At 37.1% G+C, this 18,084-nt stretch overlaps 2 protein-coding genes and 1 non-coding gene across 4 annotated transcripts in view; 1 reads left to right on the top strand and 2 right to left on the bottom strand.

Annotated features, from left to right (window-relative positions):
* The window catches only part of LOC143147213 (uncharacterized), a 32,578-nt gene extending 20,779 nt beyond the window's left edge, over positions 1-11,799 (bottom strand). For both annotated transcript variants that reach the window (XM_076312279.1, XM_076312280.1), the window contains exon 1: positions 11,663-11,799. The gene's annotated coding sequence lies outside the window, so the exon portion shown is untranslated. The remainder of the gene's footprint in view (positions 1-11,662) is intronic.
* Positions 10,712-10,784, bottom strand: Trnar-acg (transfer RNA arginine (anticodon ACG)). The gene has a single exon. It is a non-coding gene; the product is annotated as a tRNA-Arg (tRNA).
* A 2,184-nt stretch (positions 11,800-13,983) lies between the features above and the next one.
* Ahcy (adenosylhomocysteinase) lies at positions 13,984-17,921 on the top strand. The gene is made up of 6 exons (XM_076312278.1): positions 13,984-14,142; positions 14,519-14,709; positions 16,302-16,643; positions 16,745-16,960; positions 17,065-17,291; positions 17,544-17,921. Exons 1-6 carry the CDS (start codon positions 14,115-14,117, stop codon positions 17,839-17,841), a joined length of 1,302 nt encoding a protein of 433 aa, XP_076168393.1. The 5' UTR covers positions 13,984-14,114; the 3' UTR covers positions 17,842-17,921.
* The last annotated feature ends 163 nt before the right edge of the window (positions 17,922-18,084 follow it).

Here is an 18,084-nt window from a genome sequence, read left to right as displayed (position 1 = left end):
CTCACCGGACACCGTGATACATTTCTCTACCGTAATTCGAACGAATCGAACGATAATATGAAAAGTGTATTTTACATACATTTATAAAAAATGTATTTCAGATAAAAGCTCTTCGTAAGAATAACGATGCATTGAATATAGATAAGAAGTAAAGCGGTAAGGTCGAACGCTTTGAAAATGAATTTTAAAAAATCGCAATCTTCATCGCGCGAGGGTTAACTCTGGAAGCAGTGTTTTATTCTAATTTGTGTCCAGGTTCGGCAACGTTGCGTTTTCCTCTTATCGCGTCGATAGAACGAGCGCGATCGTTTCCACGCGCAACCGGACAGGAGAGAAAAGCGACAACCGTGGATTGTTTGAATTATCGGATTGCATAATGTCGTGGTAAGCTGCTCCGCTGCTTCGTCGAGCGAGTGGAACGAGTTTCGGACCATTGAACGTCTACCGGGGATCTGTCGGTTAATATGAAATTAACTGGCTAAGGTCGCCGAGCAAAAAGCTGTCGGAGAACCTCGCGCGCGGCTTTAACAACGCGAGCGAAACGAATCGCTCGAATAGCGTACACGCGGTTTCGTTGCTCGTTCCCCGCGCCAAGGAGAAACGAGCTTGTCCGCGGTTAACGCGACGCGACGCTCGCTAGAATTATTTCACCGTGAAAGAAATTCTCGCCAGTTGCTCGATTCGGTGCAAACACATCCTTCCCGTGACGAGCAACCAACGAACGATAAACATCTCGTTCTAACCGGGGAGAATCGTGAGAATCTCGGTCACGGAAGCGAGAAAACTGGGTGAACCGTGTGTTCGAGCCGGGAGACGAAATTTCGAGGCAACAATGCTTATCGTCCCGCGTCGATTAGGAAAGAAAACCGGTGCAGAGTTTCGCGATACCTAATCTACTAATCGTACGTAACACCGTCGTTAAGACGAAGTCCGCTGTTGTAACACCGCAGAAAAGTATCCAGCACGAATTAACGCACCGTGGATGCTCTAATAGTACGAACTTTATTTTCTAACACATGGTAATACACGGTAATTCCAGTAATTCGAATAAAAAATTATTAACTCGCGCAACACGTACGGCAGCAGGAAAGTGGTAATACCGTGTACGATGGTAAAAAGAACAAAATTGGTTAATGTATATTTAGTTATTTTCTACATCTTAACGATAATGTTGTAACGAATCTGTATATAAAATGGGCCATTAACCTGTCAAAGAATAATAGTAATAATACTAATAAAAGTAAATTTTCATTTATCCAATTGAACGTTCGATTGAAAATAGTTGAAACGACATTGTGTTTAAATTTTAATCGAAAAATGTTTAATATTACTCGCGAATATATAGAGAACAATGTAGTAAATGTTAATCTCGTTCGTTCTCGATATGGTATTAAATTCATTCTTCGAGGGATTTTAGCTCGGTTCCCGGAGCAAATTCTAAACCAATAAAGATTATTGACGGTACCAATTTTTTATCATTTAACGGGAGGAATACTCTACCATGCATATGGAGAATAAAGCTTGCCCTTGACACGTCGATGTTTTATCGTCAATACCAGACACAAAGGAAAGAATTCGCGAAGAATGGGGTAACCGAGTTCCGATCGTTCGTCGAGCGCCTGAAACCGCTGTGCTCCCCTCACCCGTTGTCACTTGAATTTCCTATAGTGCGTCGTCGCAGCAGTCGAGCGTGCGCAGCCCCGTAAAATTCTGTTTACTTTCGCGGCGCTTTTCTCTCTCTCTCTCTCTCTGCCATGGCACCGCTAAAAAATCGTTTTGGTTCACTAACCATCCGTTTTCTTTCCTGGATTCGACCGGTGCGCTTCATGCTTTCACTCGGGAAACGATCGCGTTTTTATTCCTTCCTTTTTCTTTCGAATTCGAACTTTCGACGGGTATTCGTACAGCGTGGACGGGACACGGAGTCTCGAGTCACTCGCCGAGAGAATTCGAACGCCCTCGTTCCCCTACCAGCATTACAAAACCGTCACGAATCCACGCGTTCGAATAGAGGCTGCGAAGACACAAGTCCCGTATGGTAACGTTCAGCGCGAACGAGTTTCGGCGTCCTCGGAATCCAACAAGCGAGATATCGATCGCGCTAGTTGAAAGTCTTCCGCACGCGCGTAACTCGATAAATCGTGATTCCGAATTGGAGCGACGTTCCCGAATTAATCCAATTACACCATCGGTAACGAGATTTCTTCATTCTAGAGGGACGCGATGATACGAGCTCAATCGTCCGAAAGAGATTAGTATTCGCCTCTAGAATCTCGGTCAGCCGCGAGATGCGGCACGATTATACGTTTAACTTGGCGTATCGAGTGTCGCGTGTGTCTGTTGTTTCTTCCTCTTCGCACCGACATCGCGGACACTAGAGACGTGCGAACAGGATGACGCGTCGGGTACTCGATGCTTCGAGTTGGGTCGGTAAAGATCGGACGGGATCTTGCAAACAGTATCAAAAAAATTTATTAACTTTGATCAGACTTTCTCCAAATAATAAGAAATAAATTTGAAATTCATTAAGTTAATGAAAGTACGATGCATTATCTGCTTATATATACATATATTGTATGTAAGTACACGTATAATTCAAGACGTATTATTTTCGTTGGCCGGAAGTGTTTTATAAGTTGATATTGAATTATTCGTCTAAACTATTCACTGCCTGTTTTATAAAATCAACTTTCTTATTAAGTTTTTCAACAATTGAACGTTGCTCTTTTACCGGTAAAAGACGATGTTTGAATCTCGAATCTAGCAATATGGCATTTATTACCGTATCATCTTACAATGCGTTCCAAACGTTTCTACAAATAAAATATATATTTCATTTAACCGCAACACAGTTCGATTCACCCTTTTAGCGAAACAAGGCAAAATAAACATATAAAATTACCTTTAATGCAATACGGACATTATGACACGTATCTGTAATTATTGCACTTTGAGTGCAATATGGTTCAAGTACGTTCTGTAATCCAACGTATGTAAGTATATTGGAAAGTATAAAGATAATGTGGGATAGAGTTCTTCAGTCGCAACTTCCGTTGCTTCTGTTATGGGCTCGAGAACTGTAATCGCTGTTACCACAAAATTCCATTTTTCAATGTTTAAGTCTCCCGGTATATTTTTATTACATAATAATTCCGATTCAAAAAAAATTGTACCTACGCAAAAAATACTGAGCCAAGTTGATGTAGTTTGGCAAAGTTTAAAAAAAGTATAAAAATGTTATAAAACACGATAATTACAAAATTCAAAAAGGAACATATTAAGAAATAAAAGAAGAATAAATTAATTAGAAGATTTAATTCTGACTAAGTCCATGACTCAAAGGGGTTACACTCTGCTTGTTATTGCTTTCACATTAAGAAAGGAGGAAAAGATTGTTCTATTAATATCTTTTAATCTTTAAATCTTTCTGATAAAAATGCAACTCACACATTGACTATTAAAGAGTACAAGTACAGATAAAACGAGGACAAATATTTGTTCGAGTATAAAACTTACCCTGAATGAACTTGTTAAAAACTTCATTTTTATTGAATGAAAACTGTCTCGACCGAAACTTTGATATAAATAAAGATTTTTGTTTTGAACATCGTCAAGTACTCGTTTTCTCGAACAAATGATAGAATACCAGCATACTCCTAACGAAAACGCGTGATAATTATTGGGTTGTTCAGAAACTCGTTTCGTTTTCCAAATATATAATTTGATAAAATGTTTACACACTCTAAAAAAATCGTGTTTCATTTTCACCAAAAAAAAAAAAAAACGAAATGACTTTCCGAACAACCCAATATGTTTCACGTTGAAATAATGCCGAAAACACGAAATCGCCGCTTGGGAATTACCGTTGATTTCTGACCGAGCACGTTCTTCCTTCACATTGTTGCGCCACTCTTTGGAGGGAACTTCAATCGCAGCTCAAACTGTCCGACGGATTTTATCGCCACGACTTCTATCTAATCTGATCGATTTCACCACAATACGGACAATATAATTATTATAGTTCTTTATTCGGCAAACACCACGTTTCAGATTGTTTCACATTCTGTTGCATTAAAGAAATATCGAAACTTTCTCGTACAATAGATACAGGTAACGCTGGTGTACAATGTTCGGGTCGTTATAAAAAATAATCGAGAAACGAACGCAGATGTTGCACGTGCCACTTAATAAGCGTTAACGAGTTTTATCATGGTGAAATTTACGGGGCAAAAGTTCGCGATGAAGTTTGAATTACGCGTGGAATTTGTTTCACCAAAACACATAAAACGTTGCGAATAGGGTTTGGCGATCAATGTTTACCGCGTACAAGAGTTTACGAGTGGCATAAAATGTTTAGCAGAGAGGCAGAAAAATCGTTAAAACACGATACAAAATTGATCAAAAGTCAAAGTCATATTCGCTGTTTCTTTTTCGATTATCGCGGTGTTGTGTGTCGCGAGATTTTTCCTGATTAAAGAATGAATAAACATTGGTAATTAAGCCTTTTGCGCGTTAAGTTTCTTAAGCGTATTGACAATTAGAAAAAACGTTGACACAAATGTTTTGCGGTCAATGGTGATTACTTCGTAGAAGGGCAATAAACATTCATGAATAAGTTAACAATTTGTGTTTTGTCTATAGAGTTCCGATACCGAACGCAAGGATACAACGTAACAGTGTCGCTCTTCTATTTCGAAATTTGCTATAAATTTAGATTAAATTAATTTTGGGTCGTGTCATTCCTCGTAAAAAACAGTGAAACCTTCTCGAGTTACTTTTAACGCGGTTATGAACTTAATTGGCCCAGTCTGAATAATTAATTTCACATAAAACATTCAACTACAATTCAAAGCGTTTAAACTATATTAGTCCTGCTCTCGTGCCAACGTATAAAAATATTTTGCATTGCCGGCGACTGCATTGCCCATCTGAATTGCCACGATCCTCACTGTATCCATAACCTGTGCATTGTTCCAAATTTGTATTCAATTTCATAAGTGCAATCTATTTACCGTCCCAAAAGCAATTTTTCGTTCACAAATCCTTTCTTGTCGATTATCTCTCTTTCCATTTTATGAAGATTTATCGTATTTTTCTTCAGGAACACGAATGCCCCCTATAGTAAAGAACAATTTGTATGCACCGACGTAATACCTTCGTGCTGGTAATTGCTGCGCCCGCTAGCAATTACTATAGCACTGGTCCATCGGATGAATGTTTGTAAACACTGTTCCGCTTGGAAACCTTTTACAAGCCCCAGGCATTTACTCTGTGGGAATAATTTCAGATTTAATTTCTTCATTTATCGCGTGAAAACGTTAATTTATGTCTCTACGAGTCAGGAGAGCGTCGATTTTCATCAGCGGCGTTGAGGTTACGCGATGCGAATCTCGTCGAAAGTCAGCTGGCGATTGAAGGACCGATAAAAATGTTCGGTTGTGCGCGTGCGTGTCGTCGTTTGCCGCTGGGCGGCGCGACGCGACGTGTCCGTACGCAGTCGCACATACAATGGCAAAACAAAACGTGCTAAAGCACGGACAACAGTACACGCGGAGGAAACAATTAACGCCCAACGGTGTATCTCGTTAGTAACGGCCAGACGATTCGTTATTGCGGCAACCAATTATCACCGGCGCGTCCTCGGCATCGCGTCGCGTCCAGTCGAAATGAACAAACTTTTCAAATATGTTTTTAATTGCGCGCAGAATTATCACGGCCGATGAAGTTCCCGTTAAAATTACGGACTCGGTGCGGCAACGTTTCTAATTCTGATTCGTTTTACCCGAGAACAGAGTGAGTTGCGTCTTCGTGCCGGGAACAAAACAAAATTATATCTTCAATAATACGGTACTGTCTCTATCGACTCGCCACATATATTCTCATATCATTTTTCTTCGCATTATTATAACGGGAATCGGCGTAATGTATAAAATAAGTAATAAATTAAAGTGTTTCCAGATTTTTTACTTACGTCAATTTCATGAGTACTCAGCATATACGACAATTGCAGCTTTAATCAGAGATAGGTAAAAATTTTTACATAGAAGTCTCGAGCAACGAATAAAAGATAGATAATGTTTTATCCATTAACACAATTTCAGTTTGGATCACGGAATAAAGTACATCACAATACGCAAAATAAAAATTTAATCGGCTAATTAATAAACGTATAAATACACGTTGGTTTTATTCGTCGTAAAATAAATTATTCGAACCGAGCCAATCGAGTTTGTTGTGACAACCACGACGAAAATAACTCGAGAAAATTTCACTGTCTTTTAGTCTTTATTTGACTTTTTTAATTTATAATAAATTTGAAAATAGAAATAACTTAAAGTGCCGTGTTCACCGAAAATAAACTTTAATAATAATATTCCTTATCTTTCGTTTTTATCTTATTAGGAAACATGTATTTTGGTCGATCTTTTCCGTGTTTACGATCTACACATGGTCGAAACCGAAGTTACGTTGAAAATCGTGATAACCTGATAAACAGTCTCCGCGCGACGAAACTTATCTACACTATGCAACGGATGGACTGGAGTCATCGCCAATCGGTTTACTCGTCCGACCACGTTCTATCGTGATGTTGAAACGTACCTACGCTGGCAGTATAATTGTTTTTTCGCCCAGAGTACATACACCGTGGTATTGCGTTCTACTCGCAAAGATCTATCGAGGAAGGTGGCGGAATGCTTCGAGTTCGTGTACATACTGCGAGAGAAAACGTAAAGGCGCATCCGTGAGTTACTGCGTCGCGACACACGCGGCGGTTCCAGTCATGACCGGCTAATAAGTTGTAATGTATATGTTTCTGAAAGCGAAAGCTTCTAATGCAACTGGTAGTCACGCTCGCGATCATGCAAAACCGGCGAGAAAGCCGGGCCCTCGCTTTCCTCGCCGATTAATAGAACCTCACCATGCTCGATAAACCCTGATTTTTACAACTTAGCCGCGCGATTAACCGTGTGCGCGGGCGCGCATGCGCGGTACGCGTCCAAAGGGTTCGGAATCGAATCGGTAGAAGAGAAACAAATTCGATAAGAAAATGCTACCGAAACGTATAGTGCGAACCTATTGATTCGTAATCGAATTGGTGGAAGAAAAATTTGATAAAAAAAACTACCAAAATTATTCGGTTGTTCGGAAAGTCATTTTGTTTTTTTGAAACATAATTTTTTATAAATGTTTATAATATAAATGTTTATACACTCTAAAAAAATCATGTTTCAAAAAAACGAAATGCCTTTTCGAACAACCCAATATATAGTGTAATCCTATTAATTCGCATAATAGGTATATTTTACATTTATTTTTTAACGTAGATTGTGTTACGTATCGTGAAGAAATTAATATACTAGGCACATTCAATGAAATCTCCCGTGGGCAAGGGCGAGCGTCGCTGCCCGCGGGCATAGGGGCTTAACTGGCGGAGTGCGGATAGAGCATTGTACGTGCTCAGTACTTTGTGTCACAATATTTGTGTGTAATGTCACTGTTTCGACCATAGTGTGTATTTATAACGTAAACAATTATAACAAGACATACAGCAATTTATCAGCGACTTTATTCTATTGGACAGTTAAATTTTTATTCGTTCGTAATAAAATATTGAATTTCATTATTCAAATTCTACCTTTTCTTCGACGAGTAACGGCTGGAAAATTGTTTATCTTCTGTTCGTTATTCGGAACATTTGTCTATAGAAAATTGTTGCCTATCTCGGTGCCCCGAGTCAAACAAAGTTTTCCATCGCAACAGTGTATCGTTTTGATTGTGTCGGCAATAACCGTTAACATCAATCTACTATTTCGATCTATTTTTGCAGGAACGATTGCGTGTTCTCATTTATAAACCGATCGGATTCGTGCCAAAAAACTGTCGGGGGATGGTCAAATGATTTCTGCTCGGAATGCTGCACGCGCGGGCCACCTGCGAGTTCTCTCGAAGCAATTAATGCGATTCGCCTAACCGCGCGTACGCGACGGTACCCTTCAGAAACAGAACAGACTCACCGGAGGTATATTTAGCACGCGATAAAAATTACCGGCAAACAAACAGCCAGCCGTTTGAGAGAGACTCGATCCTCTTCCTCCCGTGAGAACTTTTTCCCCCCTTGGTAAAAATTTAATCCCCGTCGATGGAGTCGAAATAGCAATCAGGGACGCGCACTCGCCGACGAATAATCGTTACTTTCCTGTTTTCACCGACTGACCCAACTTCGCTACAATTTTATCCAATTGGCCTTCTTTTGTACAGAACCGCGAGAATACGCGTTATTTGCAAACTTAATAGACGCGCGGAACGTCAACACGTAGAATACGGTATAACGAAATTACGAGGAACGCGATTCTGTGCTAGGACGCGACGAGTGTTTCTCAATTGGATACAGCGCTCGTACCGCGAATTCTTTCCACGCGAAATCATAGAAAAAGAAACGGTAGTTCGTTAAAGCTCTCGGTGTCGAAAAACTGAGAGTACGTGGACGGGATTAAATTAAAAGTGGAAATTGAAAAGAATCACTCGTTCTTGGCGAAAAGGAAGCTGAAATTGGGGATAATCTCGTCGAAGTAGAGGGAAAAGACTTCCGAATGGTAAACAAAGAACGAAGTATGCCAGACGGAAAAAAAGAGAATGTAAACAAACACTGAGTAGAGGTCACGCAGCGTGGTGGGTGCCCGTGCGATACGAGGTATAAATCACAATGATCGAGTAATTGCCGCCTCTTGGTCGGCCGATAGTTGGAAACGATGGGAGGAAAAAGACGAAACGGAGAAAAGGACGCGCCATTTCACGATGCACTTTTGCCGCGGGCTATTGTCTATTGTCCGCGTAGAGAGATAACCGAAAGAAGTTCCCTTTCACTTACACTCGCGTCCTGGATAAGGATCCCGGTTTCCTAGGATAGAAAACAATGGATCCACGCCACGGGAGGGAGGGTGGGAGGGGGGAGTCGCATGCTGCGCTTTACTTCAACGTTTACGAACATCTACGAAAGAAACGCGTGTTTGCAAACATTCGTCCTCGCGCCGTATCGCTGTGAGCAACGTTACAGGAGAAAAAACCGTTAGTATATAATACTTACGGAGAGGGCGCCTTGTGCGAGCGTTCGTTCTAACAGAGTACGCCACTTTCTTCCTCGAATCTAACGGATTATGAAAACGAAATCGTAAGAAGATAACTATGCCTCCGTAATGTATACACAAGTGTCGAATTACCGCGAGCACCGTAACGCAGGCACAGAGAAAAGTGAACGCCACGAGGAACGGTGTTTTTTTTTTTCTTTGCTTGCGGACAAAGGAAAGGCGAGAGATACGGAGGAAAAAAATTCACGATTCGTTCCGCTCGTTTGAACCGCGACGACAAACATAGACGGAATAGGAACATCCTGTAGTGGAAATTCACGTCCCCGGACGGAAGTTCGAGGGTGACCACAAACGAGATACGCGTTCCCAGACAGCTGTGCTGATTATTTGTCGTGCGTATGATAAGTTGAATTGCGTGCTCTACGAGAGAAAGAGAGCAATTAGATCTGCGCAATTTGTACGCTGTGGCGAGCCCTAACTCGGGCGAATAATCAATCGCCACACCGCGAGCGACTCTGCGGTCGTTTCAATTTTCGTCTAATCGAATCGAACGGCAATTAATCGTATCAATTAGTCGTTAGCCCGCTATAATTTCACGAGAAAGGATGCATTAGAATCCGAAGAGATAAGTAGAAAATCTATCTCGACTGATCATGCTCTTAACGCTTCGTATCGATTTGTGTTATCTGGATCGAAGAAAACGAGCGTTAGAAAATAGGCCGCGGTGTAACGCCAACCAGCCTGAGCGTGTTTCTTGCGTTACAATTTCTCTGAAAACGGCGCGTCCGCGAATTCGGGTAACCGTTGAATATTTCCATCTCGAATATTTGTCCGTGTGTTCTAACGCGCATTCAAAAAAAAAAGGAGAAAGTTTTACCACATCGTGGAAAAAAATTTAGTGCTTTCACTTGTTATCGATTGACGAGTTACGCGAGCGAAGCGTTTACGAATTCGAGAATGAGTTTTTCTTTCTACAACTGCGCACTTCGTTAAATATCATTCTACTCTATATTTTAACAATACTTGCGCGTACCGTTTAAAATACGGAACTGGAATTTACCTCGGTGAATGCTCTCAACTTTATTATAGAATAGTAACAGTCGGTTACGGAGTGAATTTCGAAGAAGATCAAGACTCGTCACTCTGTTTATCTTCCGGGTGAACTTTCGTGGCGGAGAACGCAAAAAGAGAAACAAAGTGCACGGGTCATCGTCTTGGCCCGTCCGGAATGCGTACTATTCCTGGAGATTCTTGAGGGACACGATACTCGTATTTGCGAAAAACTTCTTGTTCCTGGTTACAATCCGTTTCCATGTGAATTTCGATACAGCGAGTTGTAAAATACATTCTGTTAAACGCTGGCAATCGAAAAATTCCATTCAATAATATATATGCACATTACAATGAAAATGTTGAATTACTGAAATTTTAAATTCCCAATAACTTACGACTGCTGTTTCAAGATATTGTTACTTTCAAGTTTCTAAAGTACCATAGACGAAAGGATTTAATGTTTATATTACATTTTTAACAATAGGATTATCGTTGAAAATGTACCCTGAGATCCATAATGATAATGATAACAATGTAGTACAAAAACAACGATAGAAATGAAAAAAAAATTCCGATCCTGCCAGGATTCGAACCTGGAATCTTCTGATCCGTAGTCAGACGCGTTGTCCATTGCGCCACAGGACCAATATGTAATGAGATTTTTAATTTTGATATATGTTAATAATACATAAACTTTTAAGAAAAACTATTGCACATGAAGTAACGTATTATTTTGTAAATTAGTAAACAAGTACAGTTTATTATCTGACTAACCATAGCGAACTGAAGAAGTTATATGCATTTTTGGTGACATTTTAATAGAAAAAAATTAGCAAGGGACAAAATGTACGGTATTTAACAAATTCAACGAATATTACCCACAGTCTGACATTTTGCAGTGAAGGTACGAAGTAATTTTAATAAACACATGCAAAGCTGTTAACGTATCAACGATTCTAATCTTGTGAACACAGAAATATTCGCTCGTGTCGATAAAGATACATGACTGTAATAGTGCGATAAAAATATTACACGACATTTAATGTCATCGTGTCTAAACATCGAACGAACAGTGACCGACGGATAAACCGAACTGTAGACTTGGAATTGAAAACTATTGCGTACACGACAGTTTCTACATAGAGGACTACGTAATAATCAGTGCACGTTCGAACGTGCTCGGCACAGATTCGATACTTTCGGAACAATACGCACTTCGTGACACTTCCGCGAAACTATAATAATCGACACTCGTCAAACGATCCCTCTTTCTGACATTCAAACGATACACACCCAGGAAAGCGATATTCTCTTGTCGTCTGCGTTAAGACGGACGATACACATTTGACGTTAAATTGAAAACAAATCAGATGTACGACCAATTGTAGGAACACCTTAATTCGACGGGTAACGTCAATGTCACACCGTACTATCCATCGAGAACAGAAGGGTGCCAATCCGATGATACTCCAAATAATCGCGCATCGCTGTTCGTCACGAATAAATCATCGTTTTCCACTCACCGTTCGTAGAATCAGCCACGTGAGTCACATAGTCGCGCGTGTCCCGTTCAGAAACCCGAGAACACGAGCGAAACGCGCCGAGAGCTGTCACGAACCTTCATCACACTCGCCATTTTGGTTTACACTGACACTCGCACCGAGCAGCGAGGTGTTTTACCGCGACAGCGCATGCGCGCGACAGGTGGCTGCCCGGGAGTTAAACGTCGTCCGCAATGCATCGCTGATGTTCGAAGGTTCAATCGGTTGAATCCTTTGGCAAATCAAACGTGCTCCCTTTCAAAATAATATTACGTATGGTGCCTTTATGAACTATTTCTTGTCAATATATAATTCGAAAAATGGCGCAAATCTCTATTCAATTCGATACAAATAAACTTTACTTGCTGTTGCAAACTACATGACCGACATGATACTGTTCAACAGTTGGCTACTGTCTCAAAGAGCCATTTGACATATTTATCTTTCTTAAAGTCCATATTTCGAGTTTACATAACATTAGTTATCAAATTATATACGTCGATATTCAAATACATTTATTTAGTAATTATACTCAATACATAAAGGATAGTTGATTTATTCGTTTCTGTATACCATAAACGAGGTACAGAAAATACAGAGAGTGCATTTCTTGCTTCTGGTTCAATCTATTTCATATCTTATCGGTGATATTAATTTTTCATTTAAATAATATAACCACAAAGAAATAAATTCCTGCATATACTAACATTATCGACTTTGCTAAGTGTGTTAACAATAATTTACAGAACTATCTTTTAAACGTAGAATATACCATAAAATCACTGATGTTGGGTGGGGTTGATTAATGGGTGCTTTAGGTATATAGAATTAAAGTTGCAAAATAAAAATTAAGCAAATTGTGACCAAAGTTAATTAGTCCGAAGCAATGTGAGTTAAATTGTATATGTCCATGTAAATATAACCTTGTACACAACCTGTATTATTTTCCGCTACTCAAAAAACGATTGGTTTTTATTCGACTGAATTAATCAAACTAGTTGCATGTAATCTGAATATGGACATTATTAACGTAAATGGATGATACAAATAAGATATGAGATAGATGTTTCACTTTATAGGATTTGATGACGCACGATCTGAAATACCGACCTCATAAAGTATCAATAGTTTTGGAGTGACATCTTCGTTTAAAAATGATGATATTAAGAACTATATTCAACTGCACCACTGAAGTCGATAAAGTAGAAAACATGGAAAATTATCCTATAGAAATTAATTTTGATTGAGATTCGAAGTAAAAAATGCTGACATGTTTCTTAAACAAGCAACGTTTTAAAACATAATAAGTAACAATTGTTTATTAGATAGATTGATTTAACATTTTTTAATTCTTATAAATTGCATGAGACATATAGAAGTTGCATTTTTTAACATCGTGAAGAAAACTTGTGACACGATAGTGGATCGTAGAATTGCAGTTCTTGGAATTTTACCATGCTTGAAAATTATTTATTTCTTTAAAAAGTTAACATGATTCTCACAATCTAAATTTTATGTACAAATTATAACTTCTATGCGTTTCGTGTAAATTATAAGAATTGAAGGAATGTTAGATCAATGTATCTAATAAACAATTGTTACTTTTTATGTTTTAAAACTTTACTTATTTAAGAAAAATGTCAGAAATCATCTTTTACTTCGAATCTCGATCAAAATTAATTTCTACAGAATAATTTTTACCAACTTCAGTGACTCAGTTGTATATAGTTCTTAGAATCGTCATTTTTAAACGAAGATGTCGCTCTAAAACTATTGATATTTTACAAGGTCGGTATTTCAGATCGTGTGTCATCAATTCCTCTAAAATGAAACATCTATCCCATATCTTATTTGTATCATTCATTTACACCAATAATGTCCATATTCAAAGTACATGCAACTAGTTTGATTAATTCAGCCGAGTAAAAATCGACTATTTTCTACAAAGTTGTATTTACATGGACATCTCCAATTTAATTCATTGTGTTTCGGACGAATTAACTTTAGTCATAATTTGCGTAAGTTTTATCTTATAACTTTAACTTTACGTGCCTTAGGCACTTGCAATAGTATAATTTAATTTACATAATTTTAATAATAAGAATTAAATTACAATATTAAATTGAAATTGTAGTATTGTACAAGATAAAAGAAGGGTAAAATTTTGTTATACACATATTGTTACAGAGAAAACCGTCGTTAAACGATAAGCTACTACGCGCCAAAATTTTGAAAATCTGTTCACGTGATTAGATAGTAGTTACGATGTCTACCGGCATCGTCTAAAGTAGAATGGTTGCACTTTCCCCAAACGTAGTTTTACCGCAACTCGCCGGGTGGAAACGTGTATTTCATGGGTCCGTATTTTATTCGATAATTCGAATTCCCGACGTAATTTAATTTTTGCAGAACGATCGTTTTTCAATAGAGAAGAATGTCAACCAAACCTGCGTACAAAGTCGGTAAGTCACAGAATAATAAAACAATTTTGGAGTAATGTTCGTTAAACACGTGGTCATTGTTTTGCAGCCTAATTGATAATGTGTGAAACTGTGCCATAATATAACCGTTTGTATTTAATACAAATTGAAATAAATTTTATTCAAACATAATTTGATTTAAGGTCTTGAATCGTGAATTTTGAAACATTGATATCTTTGAATCGTCATAAAAATAAATAAATAAATTTGTTCTTAAATAGAAAAATCTAATTCGCCGTGGATAGTATACATCATATGTATTTCGATTGCATCAATATTAATAGGAACAGAAAGATATCAGAATGAAGTTAAACGCAGTCTATTGGTAATTTATATATCGAAATTTTTTTCGTCATAGCCAATTTGTCTCTGGCGGAATGGGGTCGGAAAGAAATTACCCTGGCAGAAAATGAGATGCCAGGGTTGATGGCCATAAGGAAAAAGTACGGTCCTGAACAAATTTTAAAAGGTGCACGTATCGCCGGTTGTCTGCACATGACAGTACAAACCGCGGTTCTCATTGAAACCCTCGTCGAACTTGGAGCCGAGGTAAGTCGCAATATTTTTATTTTATTATTTTTACGGTAACGTTCGCAATTTCAAAATGGATCGTGAACTGTTTCATCAAGAAAGATCTGAATCAGGCATGTCAAATACGCAATCCTCCTTGCCCTTTTATTTTAAATATAATTATTTGCTCAAAGCACATTACACTTGTTCAAAGCATATTAAGTATAATTATTTGCTTTTAATAATGCAAGAAAAATTGAATCAAAACAATTTAATACAGACACAAAAAGAGTAAGTTATATTTATATAAAATATGTACAACTATATTCCTCAAAAAATTAAATAATGTTATTTAAAAAACAAAATTTCTGCCAATGTATCTGTGCCTTTTTGTAAGAAATTATTATTTTCTTTTAAATCCTACCCATTTTTATTTATATCATGGTGTAATTAATGGTGATGCTATAAAAAATGTCCTTAGAGATATTTTTGACTTTTATAAAATAATTGTACTTTTGCAGCTCACGACATAGTAGTAAAATGTAAATTGGTCTCAGGCTGAAATAAGGTTGGTATACCTGATCAAAATAATAATCGAAATATTATTCTAAATAATGGAAGTTACAAATATAATTTATTATTTCGATTATATTTTTGGAGACCATTGTCATTATAAATAATTTCAAAGACAAATAATTGTTTCTAATTTATTTAATTAATTTTTTTATTACAAACGAGCAGTATGATACTTTTATTTGAATAAGTTTAATTTAAGAAGTGTTAAAAATATATTAAGAGTATTTATTAAACAAATTTGTATTATTTGAATATTCAATAGTTGCAAAATATTTTTAACCAGAAAATAATACTTTTTTAGTACATTTCTTATTCTACAATATTGAAAAATATATCATAGGAAAAGTTAGTCACATTGATAAAGAATAAAAGCAAGAAAGATGACGAAAATACTTCTCATTTACACGCGAATGCAGGCTTATCTCATAAATCATGACCCCGTATTTTTCACAAAGTTCACCTACAGTTGTATCAGACATTGAAGAGCTTTCAAATCATTTCCAACTACAGATTAAAATCACATTGGTCAAAATTGGATTCAAAATGCTAACCACCATTGTAATTCAACTTATTCTTATAACAGTTAAAATCAGAAAATATACTCCATACATTTGAATGTAATGTAATGCAATAAATTCAGTTATTCTTGTATTGTAATATTGTATGATTCTAGTATTGAATATATCTCTTATCACTGAGATTTAAATAGCACATTCTTATCACTGGGTAATAATATATTACTATTTATCACTATCATATGTCACTCCAAAAAATGTTACTGAAGAATATCTTCATCAGTGAATTATGCAATGGTATGAATCTACATTTCTCTCATAAATACAAAGATACCTACTACTAGTTGCTGAACCATCTTGTATATGTACCATTAAAAGCTGAAAGAACATGATGTTATGAGTTTAACAATTCAGCAATTGAGTATTCCTCATATGTCACAACATCAGACAAATATCTGTTCATCTGATACTTATATGTTTAAAGATATTCAATGCAAAACAATTCTTCAGAGAGTGGCATTGATGTTATTCATTCACTAGGTTCAATGGTCATCGTGCAATATATTCAGTACACAAGACCATGCAGCTGCAGCTATTGCAAAAACAGGGGTTCCTGTATACGCATGGAAGGGTGAAACTGATGAAGAGTACCTTTGGTGCATAGAGCAAACTCTTATCTTCAAAGATGACAAACCGTTAAATCTTATCCTTGATGATGGTGGTGACTTGACCAACCTGGTACATAATAAGTTTCCAGAATATCTGAAGGACTGCCGTGGCATTTCTGAAGAGACCACTACGGGGGTGCACAATCTCTATCGTATGATGAAAGAGGGAACCCTTAAAGTTCCTGTGATCAACGTCAATGACTCAGTAACAAAAGTTCGTCATATGCATAACATTGGTTTCTTAACTTCCATCACCTTCTAATTGCAGTTGTATTTTAAATTTCATATAAACGGAGATTTTTTTTTATCGAGCAGAGCAAATTCGACAATCTGTATGGATGCAGAGAATCGTTAATTGATGGTATTAAACGTGCAACAGACATTATGATTGCTGGGAAAGTTTGTGTGGTGGCTGGATATGGAGATGTTGGTAAAGGATGTGCTCAGAGTCTCAGAGCACTGGGTGGTCGTGTTATAATCACGGAAATTGATCCCATTAATGCTCTACAAGCAGCTATGGAAGGATATGAGGTGACTACTGATATTTTAAAACAATATTCAAAGGCAAAAGAGCAATAACAATATTTTAGAAGATTTGCAATTGGGATCAATAAATTTATATGTGTACTTTTCAGGTGACTACAATGGAAGAAGCATCGACCAAAGGACGAATATATGTCACCACTACTGGCTGCAAAGATATTATATTGGGCCGTCATTTTATAAACATGCCAGATGATGCTATAGTCTGCAATATTGGTCATTTTGACTGCGAGTTAGATGTTAATTGGCTTAAAAAAAATGCAGTTGAAAAAGTCAACATTAAACCCCAAGTAGATAGATACCAATTAAAGAATGGCAGGTAGGCAATTACATAGTACTCAGCATTTGTATAGATAATTAAAACTTGCTTTAATAATAATATTTTGTCTACACAAAATATTTTTTACAAAAATGCAATTAGAAATTTTTAAGATTAATAATTTACCAGTTACAATAAAAATTCAGAAATATCCAATTAGAGACTTAATTCTCATTATGTTTAAATATGGTAAATCAAACAGTTGAGTGATTCCTCATTGTTTACAGTTCATATTCAATTCTCCCATTTCAGACATATCATTCTCCTCGCAGAGGGTCGTTTAATTAATCTTGGATGTGCAACAGGACACTCAAGTTTCGTAATGAGCAATTCCTTTACAAATCAAGTGCTAGCACAAATAGAATTATGGACAAAATCAGAATCCTATCCAATTGGCGTTCATATGTTGCCAAAGAAATTGGATGAAGAGGTTGCAGCATTGCATTTGAATCATCTTGGTGTGAAACTAACAAAACTCTCAGAGGAACAAGCCAAATACCTTGGTATATCTGTGGATGGACCTTACAAAGCTGATCATTATCGATATTAGTTATGGGCAAATATCTAAAGGCTTTTATGTACACTCATATACCATAGACATAATAAAAATGTGACAAATTTTCTGGTCAATTCATTTGTTAATTTTAATGTGTGGTCATCGAATATTTTGCGTATCTTTATTAATTGCAGTTAACATTTTTAAATAAATACAATTTCTTCACGACTATAGTTTATTTAAATGGCAAAAAAAAAAAAATCTTTTTGACTCCGTTAGAAGCTAATCTCTTAAAAA

This window comes from Ptiloglossa arizonensis, chromosome 5 (assembly GCF_051014685.1).
Source record: "Ptiloglossa arizonensis isolate GNS036 chromosome 5, iyPtiAriz1_principal, whole genome shotgun sequence".
In the NCBI taxonomy this organism is placed as follows: domain Eukaryota; kingdom Metazoa; phylum Arthropoda; class Insecta; order Hymenoptera; family Colletidae; genus Ptiloglossa; species Ptiloglossa arizonensis.
Note: the sequence above shows the minus strand (reverse complement) of the source record. Positions and strands in the feature narration are given on the sequence as shown.